This window comes from Ambystoma mexicanum, chromosome 9 (genome assembly GCF_040938575.1).
Source record: "Ambystoma mexicanum isolate Mex_15411 chromosome 9, UKY_AmexF1_1, whole genome shotgun sequence".
Taxonomy (NCBI): domain Eukaryota; kingdom Metazoa; phylum Chordata; class Amphibia; order Caudata; family Ambystomatidae; genus Ambystoma; species Ambystoma mexicanum.
The window spans coordinates 361012763-361035139 of NC_090931.1; the positions used below are offsets into that span (position 1 = coordinate 361012763).

Here is a 22377-nt window from a genome sequence, read left to right on the forward strand (position 1 = left end):
GGAACTGGATGATTGAAAAGGCACCATACCTAATTTAACAACTCAATACCCCCGGGGATGGTTAGGATAGGTCCCAGACCAACCCCCCCAGTGAAAAATCACCAGGAGGGAGATAGAAAACGCTAAGGCCTTTAGGCCATCACTCTAGCTAGATGTATAGATTGTAGGCTTTATCGATCTCTAGTTTTCAACACAGGGAATAGGGATGCCTGGGCTAGATGTCTGGGGGGCACAGGAAACGCGAGAGGGACAGCCAATAGAGAGCCATATTTTATTCACATATCTTCAAGTTTCAGCCTCATTTGAGTCCTGCGCAATAAAAAACCTTGAACCATCTTCTGGAGTCTGGATACTTGTACGGCCATCTGTGACAGCAGGCACTTCTACCGAACTCATCTTAATGAAAAGCGGTTTCCGAATAAGCAGGACTACAAATATTACTCATTGCTGCTCAGGTACACAATCCTGACATGACAGTTAAAAAATACAATGTTATGTGCGGTGGCAGAGGCATATATTAGTGCAAGAGGGGGCACAAGGGCTACTCCTGGGGCACTGGTGAATACAGTTTCATTGAAGGGATTTGCTTAGCTGAAGATTGGCCAACCGAACGGTGCACAATGTCGAGTATTTTGATAGGGCCAGGAAATATCTTCAAATGCTTATCTGTATTGAAGTGATTTTGTTTAGCAATGGCTGGCAATTTGCAGGTTGTGTGGCTACTAAATTTCAACTAACAACCAGTGTTGCAATAGAGTGCACAGATACATCATGGAGTTTAAATATTAATAGTTTATTTTACAAATGTTATGTATACAAAACTAAAATATTTATTCATTTGCAGGAGACCAGTTTAATCTTCTTCAACAGATTGAAAAGCAAATAATAAAATAAAAAACGTTTTGAAAAATGCGTGTGAAAGAGGCAATGGAGAAACCGGGAAAGTCACAAAGGATGCTGTTTGGTAAGTCTGGAAAATGAGCACAAAAGTCTAAAACAGTGGTCCCCACGTCGATTCCTTAAGAATTACAATCACACCAGGCTTTCAGGATAACCAAATTACTCTCACTTAACTGTACTTAAATGTATTTTGCGTGGATAGCCACAGTTGATTTAGCACTTGCAGATTTGTATCTGCAGACCTCCGATCTAGGGAGTACTGGAAGTAACAGCACCTTCCCAATGCTTAAATGGAATGGAAAATGCATTGCAGCTTAAAGTGCTGTTAGGAAATATACAGCAATGCCAATAGATCAGCCACAAGTCTCAAAAGGAAACATAAAAAATAAAAAAATGATAATAAAATAAAAGGGTCCCTTTGCAAAACAGGAAACCTCTGTGTGCATTAGGGATACTTTCTGAGACTCGAATAGGAACCAGAACTAAAATCATACTGCAGAGGATCTCCCTACTGCTACTGTGGCAGATGTCAGGAAAACATCCTTCCGGAAAGAGTTTTGCTATGATCTTAGGAGGAACAAGACATTTAACAAAGTGGAAGATCCTGCGACTACTAAGAGGAATGGCTACCACCAAGATTCACAAGTGCTAAATTTAATACAAGTACCACAAGAGCCGCTGTACATGATCCCAAAACAAGAGCAAGCACCAATAAGCGAGACAGCCTAGACATATCTCTGTAGCCTCCATAGAGAGGGATTTTCATGGAAATAAGAGCATGGCCAGATTATTGGTTGTGATGCGATGACCCTGTGAAACCTAGTTTCAGTTAACTTAGTTCTCCCTATGGTTATGGCTGTACAGTCCCACACAGACCATACATCAGCCTGCTGCCCCAACCTTACTGTATGACTTAAGACCCTCCTGGGCTATTCTTGCCATTACCTATGAAACAATCAGTCTTGCTTTCACAGGACCATCCCCTTGGCCTGCTTAGCATCAGTTATGATCAGACATCACCCGTAGGACGAGAACAGCATTACACAGAAATCACTACCAGCGCAGCTGGAAACCACTAGAGATCTTGGATCACCATCCCTTATAGCATTGCTCCACTGACAACTTGCCTGCGTTGTGCATACTGAGGACAAACCTAGAATCCCCATAGCCTGAGCTGTTAGAAACTGGTCTCCGGAGATGTAACCGCAATCATGTTCTCTCTCATTACCAAGCATAAAATTCATGATACACTCGCCAACACATGAAATGTAGCTTGGCTGTGCTAGAATGCAGGCCCCGGGCCATGCCAATCACATACGCTGCTTTGCCTGCGCCATCGCTACACAGACGGAACACAGCTTATCAAAGGAATCTTGACCTCCAACATGCAGGTTAGAGACATCAACCTCTGTGCTCTTTGTACATATTGGTACCAAGCAAAGTCACGTTGTCCGTCACATCATTGTTAAGAGTCATAATTGCCATGTGGCAAGAGCTCCCAAGTTGGGGCTAGCTCTTGGAGTTCGCTTGGAAATGTGAATTCAGTTCTGTTCGCATCCGCTTCAATGGCACCACAAGCACATCATCTTTAGTCCCTTCTGTTACCTGTGAAGACACAAAGTTTTAGGAAAATCAAGTTTGGTTCATGGTGATCTGTATGCTACAGAACTCTATCATTTATAGAATACACTTGAAAATCAGTTTTGGTCCCGTCAGTTCTTCGTTATTACACAGAACCCCAGCTTTGTGAGTTTCGTGCCAGAGATAACCACTTTGTGTCACAACACCCCTAGAAGGATGATCTTCCTCCCAGCAAAGCCATGGGAGGATACAGGAATCCTAGTACTATTCTATTACTGATACTAAACTCCAAGCAGTGCCTTCCTTCCACCAGCCCTTCCTGTGCATTAGAATGCCCATAAGCTTAAATTTTTAGAAATCTCTTCCACATACTCGTAACTTTGTATCCTTGGATATCATTTCTTCTTTTGTGAGAGTTGGAGGCTCTGCTCTGAGTTCCAATGCAGGCTGGGCAGATTCTGAAAGCATAAAATGGAACAGAACAATTCATAAGGTGAAAGCAAACCTACTCTCCTCACTTAGCCGCCTCACCTAAACACAATTTATGAGAGTTTACATAAAGAAGTATAGTTCTCATTAAAGGGACCTCCCAGTGCTTTTTGTTTGAGGCACACAGTCAAGAAAAGTTAAGGTTCTTTAACTATGGCAAACGACACACTGCTTTTCTTGTTGCACATGGCTATTTGGTATGTTAGTGTAGCAACCTTCCATTGAAGGATTGGCAAAAAAAAGCTTGCCCAAGAGCGACCATCTTGACCTCCAGTCAGACGTAGTGCTTGTGGCAAGTATTTCTATTTTTGTATTTATTTGAAGACCAGGGATGTCAATTTCAAACAGAAATTGATCACAATAAACACATTTATAGATGGCAGTGACATTCCCACAATGGGAACCTGTACAATAGCACAAAGATGAGAACAAGTGGTGAGCAAGTTCAGGAGGGTGTCAAAAAGTGCAAAATATACCAGGGACAAAAAGAGAGGCTACTTCCAAAAGTAAGTAACTTAAGGGGGCGAGTGAGTCAAACTAAATAGGAGTATTGTTTACATATACAAAATTACATTATCACCCGAGGCGGTGTGGGGCCAGGCGGGGAGGGTGGGGTTAAAGGAAAGGGGCGCTCCTTCTTTGCCAATTGAGGTTTAAGCCGAGTTTTGAAGAGATACATTGTTGGGCTTGCTTGGATTGTTATGGGCAGTGTATTCCAGTGGAGCGAGGGGAGTAAGGCGGAAGCGAGTGGAGGTTCAGGCAGGGTATGGGACGGGGAGTTTCAGTGCAGAGGAGGATTGGAGGGAACAAGATGGTGAGTAAACCGAGATACAATCAGACAGGTTCTGAAGAGCAGGCCCATTGAAAGCTTTGTATACTAGGAGAAGGAACTTGAAGAGTGCTTGGAGAACCAACTAACATGTCAGTAGGTATAAGGGGGGGGGGGATCTGGGTAGGTTGTACAGTGTGGGTAGCAAAGTCAAGGACTTTGCCCTTCAAAATGGGGGCTGGTCCTCTCTAGGGGGGACCCGAAGAATGTCCGTGGGGGGGGGGGGTTGGGTGGCAGTGTGAGGAACTCATGGTGACAACAGTAAAGACGGACATCAGTGATCACAGTTCAAGGGCGTTTATTAAACTGTATGCAGGTTGGAAAAACGCCTAATCTAAACCTAAATCTAAGATGGGAGCAAGCGTCGACCATCAAATGAAAATAGGGCAGTCCTAGTGGCGTTGTGTCAAAATAAAAAGGGCCTATACTAAACCCATTGCCAACCCTTACAACTAATACAAAGGGGATGTGGGATGGTTTTCAAGAAAAGAAAGAAGTGACACACCGACTTCAATAGGGAAAACATGAAACACTGGGTGAATCTGCATGTGGGATGGAAGGGTCCGCTTCATTGCTACAGGGCTGATGACTTCTTCAACTGGAAACAGGCCCAAAAAAATCTATGTTGGGATTTTCACGGCCCCTTAAGAGCGATGTGCCTAAAAGCTAACCACACCTTGTCCCCCACTTGATAACTTGGAGTATCTCTACAGTGTTTGCCAGCAAATCTTTTCTGGCTCTCTTTCGCTGCAGCCAGATGTACCAAGGCTTCCTCTTTAGCTCTAGCAATGTTTTTATTTAAGTTCTGTACCGCAGGCATCTCTAAAGGCTCTGGTGGATCGAAAGCGGAGGTTTGTGGATGGCAATCAATCAAAAGGTAAAAGGTGGTACAACCGGTAGATGGGTGCTCTGAATTGTTATAAGCGTACTATGCAATCCAAAGCAGATCCACCCAAGTGTGATCTGTTTGATGGAGGAGACGTCGGAGATATTGTTCTAGGGTCTGGTTTGTCCGCTCAGTCTGTCCTTCAGTCTGTGGATGATGACTGGTGCACAAATGCACCTCAATCTTGGCCATCTCACAGCATCTCTTCCAAAACTGGGAAACAAATTGGCTGCCTCTATCAGAAACCATAACCGACGGGAAACCACGTAAGCGTACAATGTGCTCCAAGAAGAACTTAGCCAAGACTGATGCCGACGGAATTCCTTTCAGAGATACGAAGTCGGCCATCTTGGAAAACAAATCCACCACCAGGATTGTGTTGTAACCCAAACAAGGCGGCAATTGTGTAATAAAATCCATTCAGATGGTGTGCCATGGGGCTGGTGGAACGGCTAAAGGTTGAAGAAGTCCTGCAGGTTTCTGCTTAGAACATTTATTCTGAGCGCATATTCCGCAAGTATGAACAAAAGCGATGATATCTTTACGCCACGTGGGCGTAAAGACCAAATAACCACTTAACTTTCGCTGTGGTTTTAGCGATGCCCGGATGACCCTCCAACAGAGCACCATGATAGTCTGCAAAGGCCTGCTCTTGCAGAGTGTAACGTTTACCTGGACTCCTCGGGAGCGTAATGCCTTCTCAGCCTGTGGGCATGGTGCTTGATACTTTTTGGATTCTGGTTCCGTTTAAATAACAATAATAGAACACTATAACATCTACTGACTAAGATACTACTGCATGAGATGTGTACTCTTTTAATCCCTCCCTTCTCACCTGAGTTTATTTTTTTGTGGAGCTCTCCATCCTGCTTTTCTACAGGGGCGCGTTGAGATGATTAAACGAAGGGAACTTGGGTAGCTGAAGTATTCTATAATCTCTTGTAACAAAACTTTTTTAAGAATGAGACTTGGGGTAAGTAGCTGGTGAAAATACTGTAAAATGTTTACGGCTTGATTAATTCCTACGTTGGAGAGATCTCTCTTTCCAATATCTCTTTTTCTTTCTTTTACAGGATCTCAGAATTCAGGAAAAAGAATTATGGCTGCGGAGATACTTAGGATGAGAAAAGCTTTAAAACGTAAGTTCGCTTATACGGAGAAACTGCAGCCTTCAAGGAAAAACAACTGAGGTGAAAACTTGAATGTGAAATGCTTAGTAAACCTCTTTAACTATAAAATGTGTTTATTGTTATTTTAAAAACCTCTTGTCTGCAGGTTTTCGTAAAGCTGAGGAAAAATACCTTTGGAAGATGCAGGGGCTGCTGAAGAAACTTGTGACTGAAATTGCTGTGACTATTCTAATAAACGGGGGACCTGGTTACAGCCCTGCTCTACCCAGGTAGGTGAATATTCATAATACAAAATGAGCAAGGTTATGGAACCCAGTTAACACTTACTCCTACTGCCAATTACCAAATGGTGACAATGACTGCTGTTTTGCAATTTTAAAAACATAAAAAGCATGTATTTTCAGTTAGTCAATACTCACAGGACAATCAACAAATTACATACAACATCTAAAACATGGTACAAAGTAGGTTTATCCAAAAACTGGATAATGATTCACAACAAATACATTCTCTATGCTCCTATCATGGTTAACATGAGATGCAAATGTGCATTTGTGATATAAAGTGCAATTAGCACTAAAATGAACAGTGCGTCAGTGAAACACTGAGACAAAAGTCATATCGTCAACATGACTGTTTTTCGGCCTAATAGACCTCAACTGGTGTAGCTGCTGTTCGGTCGGCCTTCATCAGTAAGGGGTAACTTTGCATAGGGAGTATCCTGTGGACTCTGGCAACAAATTAGACAGAGGCGAGTAAGGAGTGTGTAGGGTTCGAAAAGAAATTTATAATTCATAACTGCAATGTATGCTTACTATCAATGTAGGTCTCTCGGAAGAGAATGAACCCAAAACGGGTCTTACCCTATTGGGTTGCGTGGGTGCAACGGTCTAGACATCCCAAGTGGTCAGACGGGGGATTCAATAATCCATCGGGGATCAGATCTGTAGATAATGACCGTAGGCTGGCATGAGAAACTGGCTAGAGTGATCTAGGATCTGGTAAAGCGGTTTTCAAATAAAAGCTCTTACCCGCTCTTTGTCAGGAAACTGGATCGGTCAGGTGGTTATGGCGACAGCACAGGGACAAAATCCACAGTAAAAGGGGCTACGTTGCATGGAGATCGTTGCTGTAGGTAAAATAAAGTAATAGTGGGTATGTATTGCATGTGGCCCTCGCAGGGATCATGCAAAATGATATTCAGTTGCGAGTATGGCAAGGGTACTGTGCCAAAACCTAGCCCTTAATCAAGATTGAACAGGGGAGCAGATTAATCAATGGCTGTTATGGCGTGGGATCGGAGGGGGACACATAATGGTCTGGCCCAGGGTGAGCGCACATAGTCAGATGATGGATGCGTGCCACGTGTGGCCGCAGACAGGCAGGGATTCTTACCATAAACGGCTCGAAAAGCAGCAAGTCCGGGTATCTGCACAGCGCGGGACAGCCTCTCGTCAATATGGTGGCCATATTGGATTGCCAACGTGGCATATGCGGATAAAACCTGTTGTGCTGGGTGTGCAAACGACTCCTACGATGTAAAGAAACACTATCCAAATAATTTACATTCGAAGGTTGGATGGCCCTGGAATTTAGGTCCCATAATATTTAAATGTTGTGAACTGTTGCCATGGTAACCATGGCGTTACTCTAAATGGAGGTAAAACCTGTCGGGTTCAATGGTAATAGAAGTACATTGAGGGGTACTAGTTTAGATCTGTGTCTGGGTTGTGGCGTTAGAGACCCGGCAGAGTGCATGGTAATCAGTTCCTACGTTCAGGGGAACTGATATAGCATGTGTCAAAAGCATGTTATAAAATGGACATGTCCAGCTATGTAATAATACCGGACAGCTAGGTGGTGTGTAAATACATGTCGGTACTGTGGCATTCAGTCAGAAGAAGGCCCATGACATAACTTAGGCGCTTAAGGACATCAATACAACAAGTTGCACATCATAGCATAATTTTAAAACTAACATTTACATAACTTGGCACAAAAGAAGTCTCAGATAAAATACCGGCACAGGAGATTACATTGTGCATTATATAAACACCAGGTGTATTCCATAACTATTTACCTGAATTACATATCAGTACAACATATTGTATTGTGTAGCATGTTGTTAAGGCAAGGGCATTATATGCCTGACATTTAACAAGGTGCTGGGCGTGCCAGGGGAGGCATCACATTTCCAAACCCTTAAAATCGCCATTAGATTTGCTGGGTTGGGCTTTGGTGTTCCAAGGTCAGGTGGGGCAAGAACGACATAACAAAATACCAGTATGGAGGCCCCTACATTCAAGGTATCGACTACCAGAGTGGGTATGTACTGGGCTAGATGAAATGTTTCCATTCTACTGTCACATTGAGTCCTTCTCTTACAGTGTTCAGCTTGTGTACCCAATTCTGTTCAAGTTGGGTCAGGGCTTTAGCAATGTCACCTCCCAGTCTTCTTGTGGACAATCTCCGAAACACAAACCTCTTGAGGTCCATGTTGGTATGTTTTTTGCGGTTGTAGTGTTCAACCAATGGTTTATCTTGTACATTGTTTTTAATGCACGACCAGTGCTCTGATATTCTGGTCTTGATTGCTCTCATAGTTTTTCCGACGTATAGGAATCCACACAGACATTCAATGATGTATATAACTTATTTATTGTTACAGTTGGTGTGGTCCTTTAGAGGCCAGGAGCCTTTTTTGTACTCAAAAGTCTTTTTTGTTTCTGTGAGTTGACAGGTGAGACATTGACCACATTTAAAATGTCCTTGCACTGAGAGAAGGTTCCACAGGGTGTTAGGTGTAAAGGTCGGTTCAATAAATGTATGCACAAAAGATTCTCAGGTTTTTTACTTTTCTTAAATGCAAAAAGAGGCATCTGGTTGAAGGTTCCGGTGTCCTTTATCAGATGCCAATGTTTTTTTACCTTGTTCTTGATAAGGTTGCTCAATAGACTGTATGTGGTCACACATACCAGTCTGTCTAGATCTTTTTTTGTTTTTTTTGTAAGGCATACAGTTCAGTTGTGACAGTACTGGTGTAGTGGTGGATGTCCTCCCTCTTGTCCCCAAGACTGAGGCCCAGGAACAATGAGACCATAGAGCTGCACAGGAACAGAAGTCATCAGCTGCATCTTTTCTTCATTGCTAAGGTTCTGTAAAACAGGTCTAAGAGAACCTACCTCTTACCGTGGAAGTGCTTGTAACTTCTGCAACTCACAAGTCTAATCAGCATGTGGCCCTACATTTGATTCTTCTTTTCATCAAAGAATCATAAGAACCTGTGCAAAGACTTTTCCATTTACTTACCTGAAGAGCTGCATCCTATACAAATACTTTTGCCCATGGACTTTGGCTTAGCCTATTGAATTGTATGACTAAGAGGATCTGAAAGTATTTGCCCTACTTAAGATTATTGATAATCTCTTGTGTTCTAATAACATAACCTTTTGCCTTTTACCAACTTTTAAGAGTGTTCTGAATACCAACAGTAAGATATTAATGTCCCCAGCACCCTTGTTATTGAGGTCACCTGTGGGTGTAGGTTGTCTGTGGGCCATCCCAAAAGGGTCTTGTCTGAGTCAGAAACTCAGAGTGTACAGTATTGAAGTGTATTTGTGTATTACTATTATATTGATCCCTTCTTAAGAAGGCTTTATAACTGACTGATAAATAAAATAATTGTTTATGCAAGAAACCTTGAGTGTAAGAGTTTTTTTGAATACCTGTAACTGTGAATCTTTGTGTACCTCCCCTACTGCTCACATTTCCCCTCTTGAGATAAGGCTGGCTGCTCAACACGCTACCAAAACTGTGTAGTACAAGCTTATACCAAATGTTGGGTTGCCTATACCTGTAGTCCTAGTTGTTTGTAGTGTTCCCAGAGGGTACTGCATTCAAACTTTGCCTAACAAGCCAGGAGAGAGTGAGAGCCTTTTTCCCACTCATGTATTTTAATGTGATTTCTGGACTTTGTGTTTCTTTTTGGTTGTGGAGTCTGACAAACTCCATAGGCATCATCTGTGCATTGTGTCACACAGCACTTTCAGTGCAGCGGCACAGGGAAGTCTTTCAGATTTGCCAAAGGCTTACATACCTTCTCTGGGATAAACAACTGTTTCCCAGAGCAGTAAAGTGAAATTGACTAAACTTAGATTTGTAACTTTCTAGACCCAGCACGCACTATCTTACAATAGGGTGGTGGTGGGGTTACCTAGTATCCCCTTTTATCTAACTTCTCATGCAACATTTTTATGTTTCCCTTACCTCCCTAAATGGTTGGTGGCAGTGGTTTCGTTTTAACTACTATGGTGTGCATTTACTGCGGGCTGTGTTCGCAGCTGCAGTGAAGCGCCCAAGGGTGCTATTTTTGTCAAAATGGCCCCGGTCGTCTTTTTCCGCCTTTTCTTTGTGGAAAGGTCTTTCTTGAGATTTACTCTGCGCGCCAAACCAGGTTTGGTCCCATTTTTCGATTTGCCTTTCAGGAGTGAAGCCCACCTCTGGCTTCCGGGTGTCTGGGGTGGGCAGGAAGTGAGGGAGGGGCCCAAAAACTCCCTGTGCTTAGTCTCCTAGGAGACCCAAATGCACTGTATGGTGATTGGTCGGCTGACTGTCCGGCAAAAACATCCACCCTGCTGGGTGACTAACAGCGAGGCTGAAATGAATGGGAGAAAACTGTATAAAAAGGCAAAGCTTTTGGCTTGGAAGGCAGTGTCGACCACTAGACGAAGGAACCGAAGAAGAACTTGAAGAGGACGCCTGCTGCGACTCCTGGACCGTTGGTTTTCCCGGTGAAGCCCTGCTGCTGTGCTGAAACTCCAAACTCGCATCGATCTAGAAGCCCCTGCAAGGACGACTTCTCCCGTTGAGTCGGTGGGACCAATCAGCTCCAAAGTAAGCCACCTGGACATCCTTCTCGGAGCTGGTTGAATTTCCACAGAGTTGCTGCTGGAAACCGTATAGCCAGGGAGAGGAACACCAGATTGTGTGCATTGCTTTTAAGTTGGCCAAGAGCTCCAGGAAGATCCTCCGGAATCCCAGGAAGCAGGACTGACCGAGCCTGAGGCCCCTCAACAGAGTGCGGGACCCCAGAAGCATGGAAAGTCCATCTCGACAGCCAGGAACCGCTGTGTTGCTATTTGCGGTAGTCACGAGGAGCTGAAACACTGTATTGCTACTTGTCGGAAAGATTGCCGGTTGCGAGCAGTGACCGTCCCATTGCAGTGCAGGAGTCCCCAGACGTCCTCCCTCTTGTCGCCACGACTGAGGCCCAGTAATAGAGAAATCTGTAGAGCTGCACAGGGACAGAAGTCATCAGCTGCACTTTTTCTTCAATACAAAAGGTACTGTAAAGTCTGAGAGAACCTACCTCTTATTGTAGAGTTGCTTGCATCTTCTAGACTTGTCAGTAGTAATCAGTTTGTGGCCCTACACTTGATTCTTCTTTTCTTCAAAGACTTCTACAACATTGTGCAAAGACTATTCTACTTATCTACCAGAGGTGCTTCATCCTATATAAGACTTTCGCCCATTGACTTTGGCCTAGCCCGTTATACTGAATGACTCTGGTGTGGGGATCCAAAAGTATTTGCCTGCTTGAGAATATTTGTGATCTCTTGTTTGTTCTAATAACCTTTTCCTTTTACTAACTTCGAACAGTATTCTAAATGCAAACAGTAAGATATTAATGTCCCCAGCACCCTAGCTATTGAAGTCACCCGAGGGTGTAGATTGTGTCTGTGGGCCATCCCAAAAGGGTCTTCACTGCTTTTAGAATATTAAGAGTGTGTGTTTTGAAGTGTATTTGAGTCTTACTTTTATATTGCTCCCTTCTGAAGAAGGCTTACTCTAACTGATAAATAAATTAATAATTGTATTCAAGAAACCTTGTGTTTAAGTGTTTATTTGAATACTTGTCACTGTGAATCTCTGTGTAACTCCCCTACAGCTCACAATGACCCCTCTTCAGATAAACCTGGCTGCTCAACACGCTACCAAAACTGTGGGTATCCCTACAAAATATCCCCACTAAAAATATTGCCGTACATATGGCCGTTTGTCTCCCCATAAGCGATATTTTTGGGGGGGATATTTTGTGGGAGCCGGGGTTGCAGGGGTGTCGCCCGCACATTTTAAAATAATGCAGGGGTTGCAAGGGTGTCCCCCGCAGGGTCCATGGGTCAATATTGGCGCAATAATAGGGCAATATTTTTGCGGGGATATTAACACATGGAACCAAACTGTAGTACACACTTCTACCCAAAGGTTGGGTTTCCTATTACCTGTAGTCAGAGTTGTTGTAGTGTTCCCAAAGTGTACTGCATACAAACATTGCCTAACAGTCCCCATATACCACTTCCAGGTAGCGCTCTAATAGAACGGTAATATAATATAGAGCAAATTCACATAAACCTGTGGACCCAGAGATCTGAGTGCACTTTATCCCCGTACCTTTGCCCACAGAGGTCACCTCGCAATTCCTAGTACACATACTGGAATAGTGGGCAAAGAGGGCACAATGGCCCCTCCCCAACAGCAACCCACAGATCCTTGGCCACATTGTGTTTTCCACTGTGACTGAGAACACCAAATGCAGAGGAAAGAGACAGATACAAGCTCATCATGTTGTGAATCTGGACACCTTTGATCCATGGCAGTCCCTCCCTTGGCTCGACCCAGACCGCATTCTGGGTGCGGGCCAATTCATTATGGAAGAGTAACCTGCATGTAACATGCAGGTGTTTTGTTCAGTTGCATGAAAGAAACTAAAAATAGCATGCTAGGAATCAAAGGAAGGACAACAGATGCGTGTACTAGACAGCACATCGAGATCCCAAATTAGAAAGCGCTGCATTAAATATAAATATTTAGATGTACATATAGGCAAATATAGCAATAACAAACCCAGACCAGAAACAGGTTATTCACAATGTACTCAAAATAGTATGTTCTTATTTAGTACAAACGTAGCAGGTATAGTACAACTAGGCAGAGTGACTTCCCTCGTACAAAACTAGCACATCGGTTCTGTGCACAGAAAGGCCTATATAAAAAGGCACTACCTTCAAACATTTGCACCAAGACAGAACACATTCCTACAAAAGACATTTCCTTTCTGAAATGTCCTGAGCACTATGGACTTATGACGAAAGTACTGTGGTACAATTCAGTTTGCACAGCAGTATTATATTTATGAATTCATTCACAGTACTGCGTGCCCTTTTGTAGTGCTTTGTGACATAAGCAGCAATGAGCCACACATGCCTATTTTCCGGTTTGCTGCACCTCTGCTGCTGCACACAATGTTCCACTGATGCTATAAAGTTACCTTCCAGGATCTCCTGTCCCAAGGTGGGAGGCTGCAAGTCGTCTGTTCTGAAGTCAGACATGTGGGGGGGACTGGAGGACTCGCTGAGCTGGGGGCTGGGACTGGAGTTAGTGCTGCTCTCCACCTTCAATAAATACCCATCTGACAAAGAGCTGTGGTTACTGTTTTGATCTTGAGACAAAAAGACAAACAAGCATTGTTTAATTGAACCGTTTTACATGGTTGAAAGCTACAGTATACTGACCAATGGGTAATGCTACAGTCTACTGACTAAAGGGAGCTGCTATTGTTTTCCATCAACAGAAGCAGGCACTGGACGTTGGTGACAGGAGAATCAATTAACTAAAAATACTGATTTGAAGGCAGACAAATTCAGGGACATACTGCCAGGAAAACACTTACCGTGGAACTCCAGGAGTAGAGAGGAGTTTGCTGCTGCTGGGTCCGCAGGTAAGCCATTCGATTCTGTCACTGGGCTCCTACTCGACTTGGCCTTAATCTTCTTCAAAAAGGAAAGGAACCAAGAAAATGGGATGCAACAACAACAGATGTGCAAAGATTGGAATTTGAACGAAAGTTCTAAAAAATATGAATGGCTTTGTACTAAAGGGGGTTGTTAAAGGGGTGCAGAGTACATTGTACTAGTAGTTTGGGAGGCTTGGGTGCAAAGATAGCCGGAGGGACCCAAAATGATGTGAGACAGTATTTCGGTCAGGGTGGAATGAAGTGCATCAAAGCCCAATAGGTGCAGTATTTTTAGTGCACGCATCAAAGCCCAATTCTTCAATGTACATGGCATTCAGAAGGCTCAGGTGCAAAGAAAGAACGCAGTTTGGAGATCAATGGCATTCATTTGGGTGTGGGGAGAGAAATAATGGAATCAAGAGGGACACAGAATTGTGGCAAAATGGTCCACAGCAGAAGTGGAATGCTGTTCAGAGGGGACTCGGGGTTTAATGGGAGTAAGGAGGAGCAAGGTATGATTGCATTAAGAGGGGCCATGGATCGAAGTGCGATAGTAGTTGGGGTTGTTCGCAGTGTACCATCTCACCTCCTTACGATCTACCACAGGAACCCACTTGAAAATCCGCAGTGAAGTGTCGCCAACTGTCACCCACTTCTTCTCCCTGTACAGTAAAGAAGAAATGGATCACAAAAAAAGATAAACCAGTGTAGAAATAGATCTGTCAAGTTCAGCCTCCCACATAGCGTTACCATGGGCTCTTGAACCAGTGCCAGAAGGTGGGTGCTCCGATAACTCTCTACGTCAGAAACTGAAGAAGCAAGGTATAGTCTGTGCCCGGTCTCCCAGATTCTGGGAGAAAAAGGTGGAAGCTATGCCAATTCTGGGGTGTTATAATGTTACTACACCTATCACCAAGGTAAGGTACAGCATACTGTACTGTGTCCCATGCCATGCTTGCCCTGACATGTGTTTTAGATGGAGTTTTTGAGCAGGCCTCCAATATGTGTGACAAAGCACCAACACTGTTAAGCGATGGCCAGCATGGACCACGGGGGGGAAAAAAAAATAGAAAAAAAAAGATGCCGTCTATTCGGGAATACTTATCGGAGCACTATCTGAACTGAAGCTTGTGCTGGAACTCTAAACAAGCAAGTAAATGCATGTTGGGAGTCTGGTTAGCCGCTTTGCAGAATGCCTAAGACCAATGAACTTCCCGCCAAACATTGGCAATCAGGACTCTACAAGTTCTTCCACGAAAAGGTTTTAGTGATGTTTTATGTACACATGGAGGGAAGCCAACCCAGGTGAATATGACAGCCAGTCAGTTCTGGAAAGCAACAAACCATGTGCCGGATGCATGCTACATCAGTACTTTAGGGCCAACCTATGCTTTCAGCTTAACTCTTCATGCACACACTCCCAAAAAGGTGGTTGGAAGACAGATAATGGCCATCAAAAAAAGAACACTATCGAAGTTCACCCATCTATAAACACAAATCAAGCCACCTCAAATCTAAAAAGGGGGCATGGATGACTTTCACAAGGTGTGCCAATTAAGTATGCTTGAGGCAAACCAACAGGTGCCATGGAAGCCTACTGGTGCTGGTTATTTCTTTTATAGGTGATGTGAGAAGCCTCAAGGTGTCTCATCTGCTAGTCCCCGGATCTGTCATCCAGGTGGCCAGGACACGGCCATCGCTTTTGGATCCAGTTCCTGGGGGTGGACCAGTGCGGGAGATCACCTGGAGGAGGGGTCTTCAGGGAGTGGGAGACCGGATGGTGAGACGCGGTATCCCCTCCCCTGTAACAACATTTCCACATCCTATCAGGTAGGATACTTGAGCTCAACCCCCTCACCCGACACAAACACTTTCTCACGGACAGCCCATTGTGAGCAAAAACAGACTAACACCAGAGCCGTATGCCTGACATATCCCAATACACTGGTCAGGCAAGGTTAGGCAATTGCTGATCATTACACACACCAGACTTCCATCACACTTCCCCCACACAGATAAAAGGCAGAGCATGAAAGCACACTTTAAGCAAGGCAAAGCACACTAGGCAGCAGCAGTTCCAAGATGGCAGTTTAATACGGGGAGAAAGACGGCAAGACCAGAAAGGGTTGCAAGGAGGGAAGTGCCCTTGACCTTTTCAGATCATTACTTCGTGAACCTTGGAAGAAAAGAAGCCTAAGACCAGGGACTAAAGCTGAAAAAACCTGCATTGTGTGTCAGAGGTACCCGGGCTCTCCCCTGTCGATAACCCAGGCAGGGAGGAGCGTTTCCCCACCGCAATACTGTCTTTGGCTCCTACAACAAAGCAGCACCAATAAATTCAGCACAGCCGGTGAGTCGGAGAGACTGATACCAGACCAGCCTGTCTTAGAACCAAGGGTGTAAGCAGTAACATTGTATGAAGAAATCAAAAGAGAACAGTGCGTGAAACTTATGTGACGAGCGATGCAAATATAATTGAAAACCAGAGGAGTGTCTGAACTTTGGAGGGCAAGAAAGATACTATAGACATGGTGGTCCGGCGCCATGTGGGTGCTCATTCGAAGGTCTCTGTTAAGTACCCAACTGGTTGGCAACTCGGAAAAGGGAATATTGAGGTTGAAGTGGTCCTGCAACGGGTCAAGCAAAACCGTATGCACATTCGAAAGTCTTCAATAGTTTAATGCAACTGAAATTGATCCGATCCCGGCTGAGGCAGACTGTCTAGAAAGAAGATCGGAGCACGGCTGAGGGGGATCCGGGATGAATCGTGAGTCACCCGAGAAAGAATATTCTCTGAACATTGTAAATGAGGGATCTGAGCCCATCACCGGAAATGAACTTATAAAAGGAAAAGGACTTCGTGTTTTGTTTTTGGTACATCAGGCCCTCTGAATCAAGAGACTTTGATAAGTAAAGAGACTTGGGCACAGAAGGCCCCGATGCTGGTAATGGAACTGTATACTCGTGCCGAAGAAGTCAGTGCGTGCGCTGTGCTCGAGTGAACCCTTATCCCGTGCTGACAACGTGGGGAAGGGAAATCCGAACATCCCGACATATTTTGTGAACACTTTTTCATGAACACTATTTGTATTTAGCGGTAAGGATTGGCAAACGTTTTTTTAGTTTAGGACCTTTTATTTTGACGAGACTCCACTAGGACTGCATTATTATTTGATGGTCGTAGCTTTCTCCCTTCTGTAGATTTAGGATTGGATAGGTGTTTATCACACCCTTGTTGAATTTCAATAAACACCCTTAAACTATGGTCACTTGTGTCTGTCTTACTGTTGATACCATGTCTTCCTTACAGTGACAACATCCTGAGTAATTTCCTGCAGTCATTTACGCCATGTGATGCATCAGAGATGCAGACGCTTTCTGATCTTGACCCTAGGGGTGCTGTTCTGTGGGAGGATCACAAGGGGGGTGGGAGACGACCAGGTCAGGAGGAGTGGACACCCCCTTGTTTATTTTTTCCAAGACCCTAACATTTGATGACCGATTATAGTGGACACTGTAACCAAAACCATTAACAAGTCCATTAATTCCCATAGTACTGGGACGAGGAAGAGGACTGCAGAGGCACAAGACTGCAGGATGCAGTCAATCAGGAGGATTTATCCACACCTGAGGACGACAGGCATAAAAAAGCCGCCTCAGGCGCAGGCCATTAGTGAAGGCGAAGGAGACAGCAGTAGTAACAAGTGGAGCAGTTTGGTACTCTCCATGTGGCAGCAGAAGTTGAAAGCTAACAGAAGCAGAGGCGGCGGGGCCGCAGCAGGGTGTAAATGTTATGCTGGTCCAAAGCGGTGTCTCAGAGGCTCACGTTTGCAGTTGCAGAGGTTGCGCACCGGAAGGCATACCATTTTGCAACTTTTCTCATTGTCAGACAAGCACAGAAGTCGGAGGAGTTCCGCATTGCTGTGGAGCCGGGAAAGCTCTGAAACTGACAGACGAGAGCCATTGGAAGCCGTGCAGAGGAGATTGCTGGGCCGCGCTGGGAAACCAAAGCAAAGGACTTGGAGGCGGCAAGGCGAAAGGACGCGCATGCCAGACCCGGTGAGTTCACGGTTACATTGTGATCCCGGAGTGCTCCATAACCACCCGCTTACCGCATCCAGGTGCTTGTATTTCACAATTGAGATTAACAAAGTAGCGTAAAAGCGGAAGAAGTTCCCTTTTGAATATTGAACAAATACAAAAAAGAATTTGACTTGGAATGTTAATCAGGCTGATGTAAGAAGGCTCAGAGGGCGAATTATGAACTGGATAATCGTACCATAGAAGTGTGATTGTGACATTTTGGGGCAAAGTGAGAGTCACCTATCAGAGGGGGCAATATTTGAATATCGAACAAGGAATGTTGTGGAAGAAGAGAGAAACCATTATTGCCAAAGCCAAAAGAGAAAAATAGGCAATTACAAAAGAACCATAATTGCCCAAACGAAGGCGATTAAAACATTAAACAATGATACAGATGGTTGCCCCCTCTAGAAAAGAGATCTCAAGTAGAATGATTTAAGTCCACATTTCCAAAGCCAAATACGAGTGAAAGTGTAACAGAATTCTTACCAGCAGTTGGTTGAAAGAAAAAGGGGAGAAACAAGAATCGCAGGCATGCTGCCCTTCTGAGAAAGAATATTCAGAGAAAGTGGAGCATAACTTGCAAAGAGTGAGGCAGATACACAGTGTAATAAGCAGCACAATTTTCCCTGACACATTGCACATACTTAAAATTGTGAAGCATAAGACACTGCTAACATATTTAACCTTTACTGCTGACGTACCTAAAAGAAGTATTCGGTTCTGGCCTGGCAGGAGAGTACACCAGGTCAGGAAGTGTTGTAATACTTTGATCTGTGCTGGCAGGAGAGTATACCCGTACATAGAACATTTTTGCAACATTTCTGCCAGATGGGTGGACCAGGTGGAAAGCACTGAAGAACTGTAGTGTGGTTAACAATATTGAAGCAGTTGAAGAATCCATTAAGTGTTTCTGTGAATTGAAGCATACCGACAAGTTGCTAATATTGAAACAAATGGTGTATGAACTGCTTCAGAAGTGTTTAACTTTGTCAACGAAGTGGTTTGTGTACGAAGGCTGAAAAATGATAAAGACCTTTTTCTTATTGAAACCAACGATGCAAGAAATTATTATAAGCTTAAGAGAAGACATTGGTTAAAGGTTTTTGGTACAAAGAAAAGGAACAAACTTTGTTGAACACTTGTGAACTGTTGGCTGAATACTATCTTGGAACATTTATTATCAAAGCGGAACAAAGAATTGATCTGGAACTTTAATAGACAGGATTTCCTGAACTGTTGTTTGGAACATGGGAACCGAATCCTGCTCAAATTGGGGGAAGGTTTGCAAGATGGCGGCCGGTGGAAGAAGATGTGTGTAAGCGTCTCTCCCGCAGGGCCGCGACAAAGCATTGCAAATAAAGCATTGGAGCCAAGACTCAATTCACAGGTCCCTGACAGGAAACAACCAGTTAGGGGGGGCTACTCCAGGAACAATCGGGACGCCACGATTCGTCCTGGAAAAAAACTCTGCAGCCCCGGGACACACGCCGACCGAGGGACATAGTCCGGAGAAAGGTGCAGGTACGGTGGCGCAGCAGAGTAACGGCACAGCAGCTGGATAGTGAGAAGAGGACTGGCCCAGAGAACAGCAGGAACTTCAAAGTGAAACTCAAGGACAGACAGGACCGCATAGCGGCAGGACGCGAAACAGAGGATGGGCCCAATACAAGGCCAGTCGGACTGCCAAGTGAAAGCAAAGGTGCAACCCGCCAAGAACCCAGGGAAAACCATTGAGGTAGTGGAGGAAGGGCGAGACAGCCCGACACCCATACACCAGGGACGAGCAAGGTACTGTCCCACCCCCGTTCACGTGACATAAACGTACGGACAAATAGAACGCTCGGATACCAATCAGTTATAGAGCGATTTCGCGCCGAGTGAGGAATGTGAGACGGAGAGATCAAGCACTAGCCACAGGAGAGGGGAGTCCATCGTTCTGTACGATTCCGTATACGGTGTGTAGTCAGTGACGATGTGGAAAACTGTTGACACAGTGATATTTGAAACCGCATACGTGACGGGTGGTTTCTTTTACACAGGTCCCCCTAATATATAGAATTCGTAGCGGCTGACTGTTTAACGCTGCAACTCGTACAGAGAACCACTCCATAAGTAGATAGCAGCATAGAAGTTGGGATCGTGGTTGCCGTAATTTCTATTTTAAGAAGAATGGGACCTCCTAGGAACAGGTAATGATTGCACCTTTGAGGTGAACCTTGTGAATGACCAGACTGAACATAATGGCTTCAGGTTTGACATTTTTTTTTTTTTTAAACAATAGAGTGGAAGTGTCAGTAAACATCTGAGTGGAATGGATTCAGAGAGAAAGTAACCCAATCAGATGGTATTATCTTAGGATGACCTATGTGAAAGGCGAGATAGGAAGAGAGGAAAATAAATTAATTTAATTAGATCTTCTTCATTAGCAGTATATGTTATACTGTCTAAAATTGAAAGCGTTTGGTATATTGTCCAGATGTGATGTTACACACCAGTTTGAGTTGTTTGGCATCTCTCGTGTTTTTCAGGATTTGAGCGGTCAGACATATTTGTTTGGATACTCCCCTACAGAAACCATTGTTGAACTAATTATTACAAAGAATGATACGGTAAGCCCTAGTTACAGTAAACTTAGGTACTGGCTAGGAAGAATGACAGTGAATTTGTTGATACTGACTGTTGTTCCTGGTTATCTTCCCTCTGTTTTGTTTCCCCAGGTCATGAATTGTGTGGCACAGAGTTAGTGGTGCACAGCAAAGAGTTTCTTTAAGATTGGATCTACCTCACGCGAAGAGATATTGTTTAAGGGTACAGATGGTCCCCCTGATGAAGTTCTTTAACACTTTGTCAAAGTAAATGGTTTTGAACGAAACATGTTGGGCAATGAAGTATATTGTGATTGAGTTACAATATAAATAGTATTACGATATTTCGGATACCTATCCTCCCCAAGGTAGCATAGATGGGGTTAGGAGCACACTCAAAAGATAGATTACTTGTAGAGTAGTATCCTTTATTAACAGGGAACTAATGAGCTACCGACCATTTGGTCTCTGTAGATTAAGTGGTCACCCTAACATTGTACATTATTAAGTTTTGTATAGGCAGGTGATGCAGGGGTGATTTACATATGGGAATTGTTTTAGTGGAATTTTTGTAAAAAGGTTTTTATGTATTTTTGCACATTTTAATCAATGATGTTTGACAGTGTTGAGTCAATTTTTGTGATGTTCATGAAATTAAAAAATGTGATTTATAAATTTTGATTTTGACTGAGTGCCTATTTGTTAAAAGCACTTGGTTGTTGGTTGACTTGGGTGATACAAGAGGGAGCAACAGGGTGACGTGGTGTGACCTTTGGTGTTAGGATTGTCCCAAATTTGCATTTAGGAGCCTGGTCATTAAATTGGCTCCATGTCTCTAGATGGTTTTTGTACTGTCCCACCCCCCACCTGGAATCCCAGTGGGAAGCGTCCACATGCCCAAGGACAAGGTGTAAGGCACGGAGAAGCAGTTACTCCCCCAATCATCTGTGAAAGGGGCCACTGACACCGCACATTCCGGCCACTAAGGGCACACAAGCAAGCGCCGAAAGTAATAAGAGACAGAACATTAAGAGAAGGGGACATACACAGATAGCGGTCTGGGGGGGAAAGACGTGCACTCCCCATACGCGAAACAATCGGAGGACTGGATAGAACACAGGCAGCACACCACAGCCCGGTAGGAGTCGAGCTAGGGAGTAAAGGAGGGGGACAGACAATCTGACGATTCATCAGAGAGAATCCCGAACATGATCTTTAACCACTCCCTCCCCAACAAAAAACCCAGATCTGCTGATCCATACAACGGGCAACACAACACAAGGATAGAGGTACTCTGCAAGCACAGAGACACAGGTCACCAGAGGCACGCACCGGACAAAGCCCCCAAGGGCAGAGACATAAGGGTGCTCAACACTGAAACCAAACAATATTCCCAGGAGAGGTCACGACAGAAATTGTGCAACAAAATAAGAGACCACTGCCGGTTCTAGGGCCAGAAACCAACCCGGGAGCCCACTGCAGAGTAACTCCAGTCCAGGCCCATAGCAACCAGCAGAAAGCCAGACGAGAGGAGGGAGCGTGTGGAGAACCCCGGGCAATGGTTCCACATGGACCCCACTTGTCAACAGAAACGAGGCACGTAGCCGGGCAATAAAGAGACAGTCGTTACACCCCTACACACCCTCGTCCCAGAACGGGCCCAACAGGACATAGGAAGGAGCCACACGAGGAGAACCGCTAACCAGGGGGCAGCACGAACAAGCCCTAACGCCCCCCCCCCCCACAGCACACAAAAAGTAAGAGAACCTCACCTGGGACCCTAAAGAAAATAAAAAGCCGGGAACCCCCGTCCACAGACTAGCCAATTTGGTCGATCGGCCATCCACGAAAAGGATCGGACCCCTCGTGTCTGAAGGAGGCAACAGCAAGAAGGTAGAAGCACGCACAAGGTACAGAAATGCAACGACCATACGCCCGATCCCGCCAAAAGGAGATAGAGGGGGCGCAGCAGGCAAAAATACCAAGGGAAGAAGGCTTGCTAGGCCCAGAATCGGGTGAGGAGACAACCACACCATAGCATATATGTCCAAATCAATAGGAAAGTGGGTACAGGCCACCCTGCAGAATCCAACAAGATT

The 22377-nt window shown here is 44.5% G+C and overlaps 1 protein-coding gene across 2 annotated transcripts in view; it reads right to left on the minus strand.

The window, feature by feature from the left end:
* Positions 1 to 772: 772 nt before the first annotated feature.
* The window catches only part of BCL7B (BAF chromatin remodeling complex subunit BCL7B), a 35320-nt gene continuing 13715 nt past the window's right edge, over positions 773 to 22377 (minus strand). The window contains exons 2-6 of one of the 2 annotated variants that reach the window (XM_069614789.1): positions 14194 to 14269; positions 13545 to 13641; positions 13143 to 13313; positions 2854 to 2939; positions 773 to 2505 (exon numbers count right to left, since the gene is read on the minus strand). In XM_069614789.1, coding sequence (XP_069470890.1) covers positions 2410 to 2505; positions 2854 to 2939; positions 13143 to 13313; positions 13545 to 13641; positions 14194 to 14269 — 526 coding nt within the window. In that variant the 3' untranslated portion in view covers positions 773 to 2409. Of the gene's footprint in view, positions 2506 to 2853; positions 2940 to 13142; positions 13314 to 13544; positions 13645 to 14193; positions 14270 to 22377 lie in introns of both variants that reach the window. The other variant, XM_069614788.1, reaches the window with a different exon arrangement.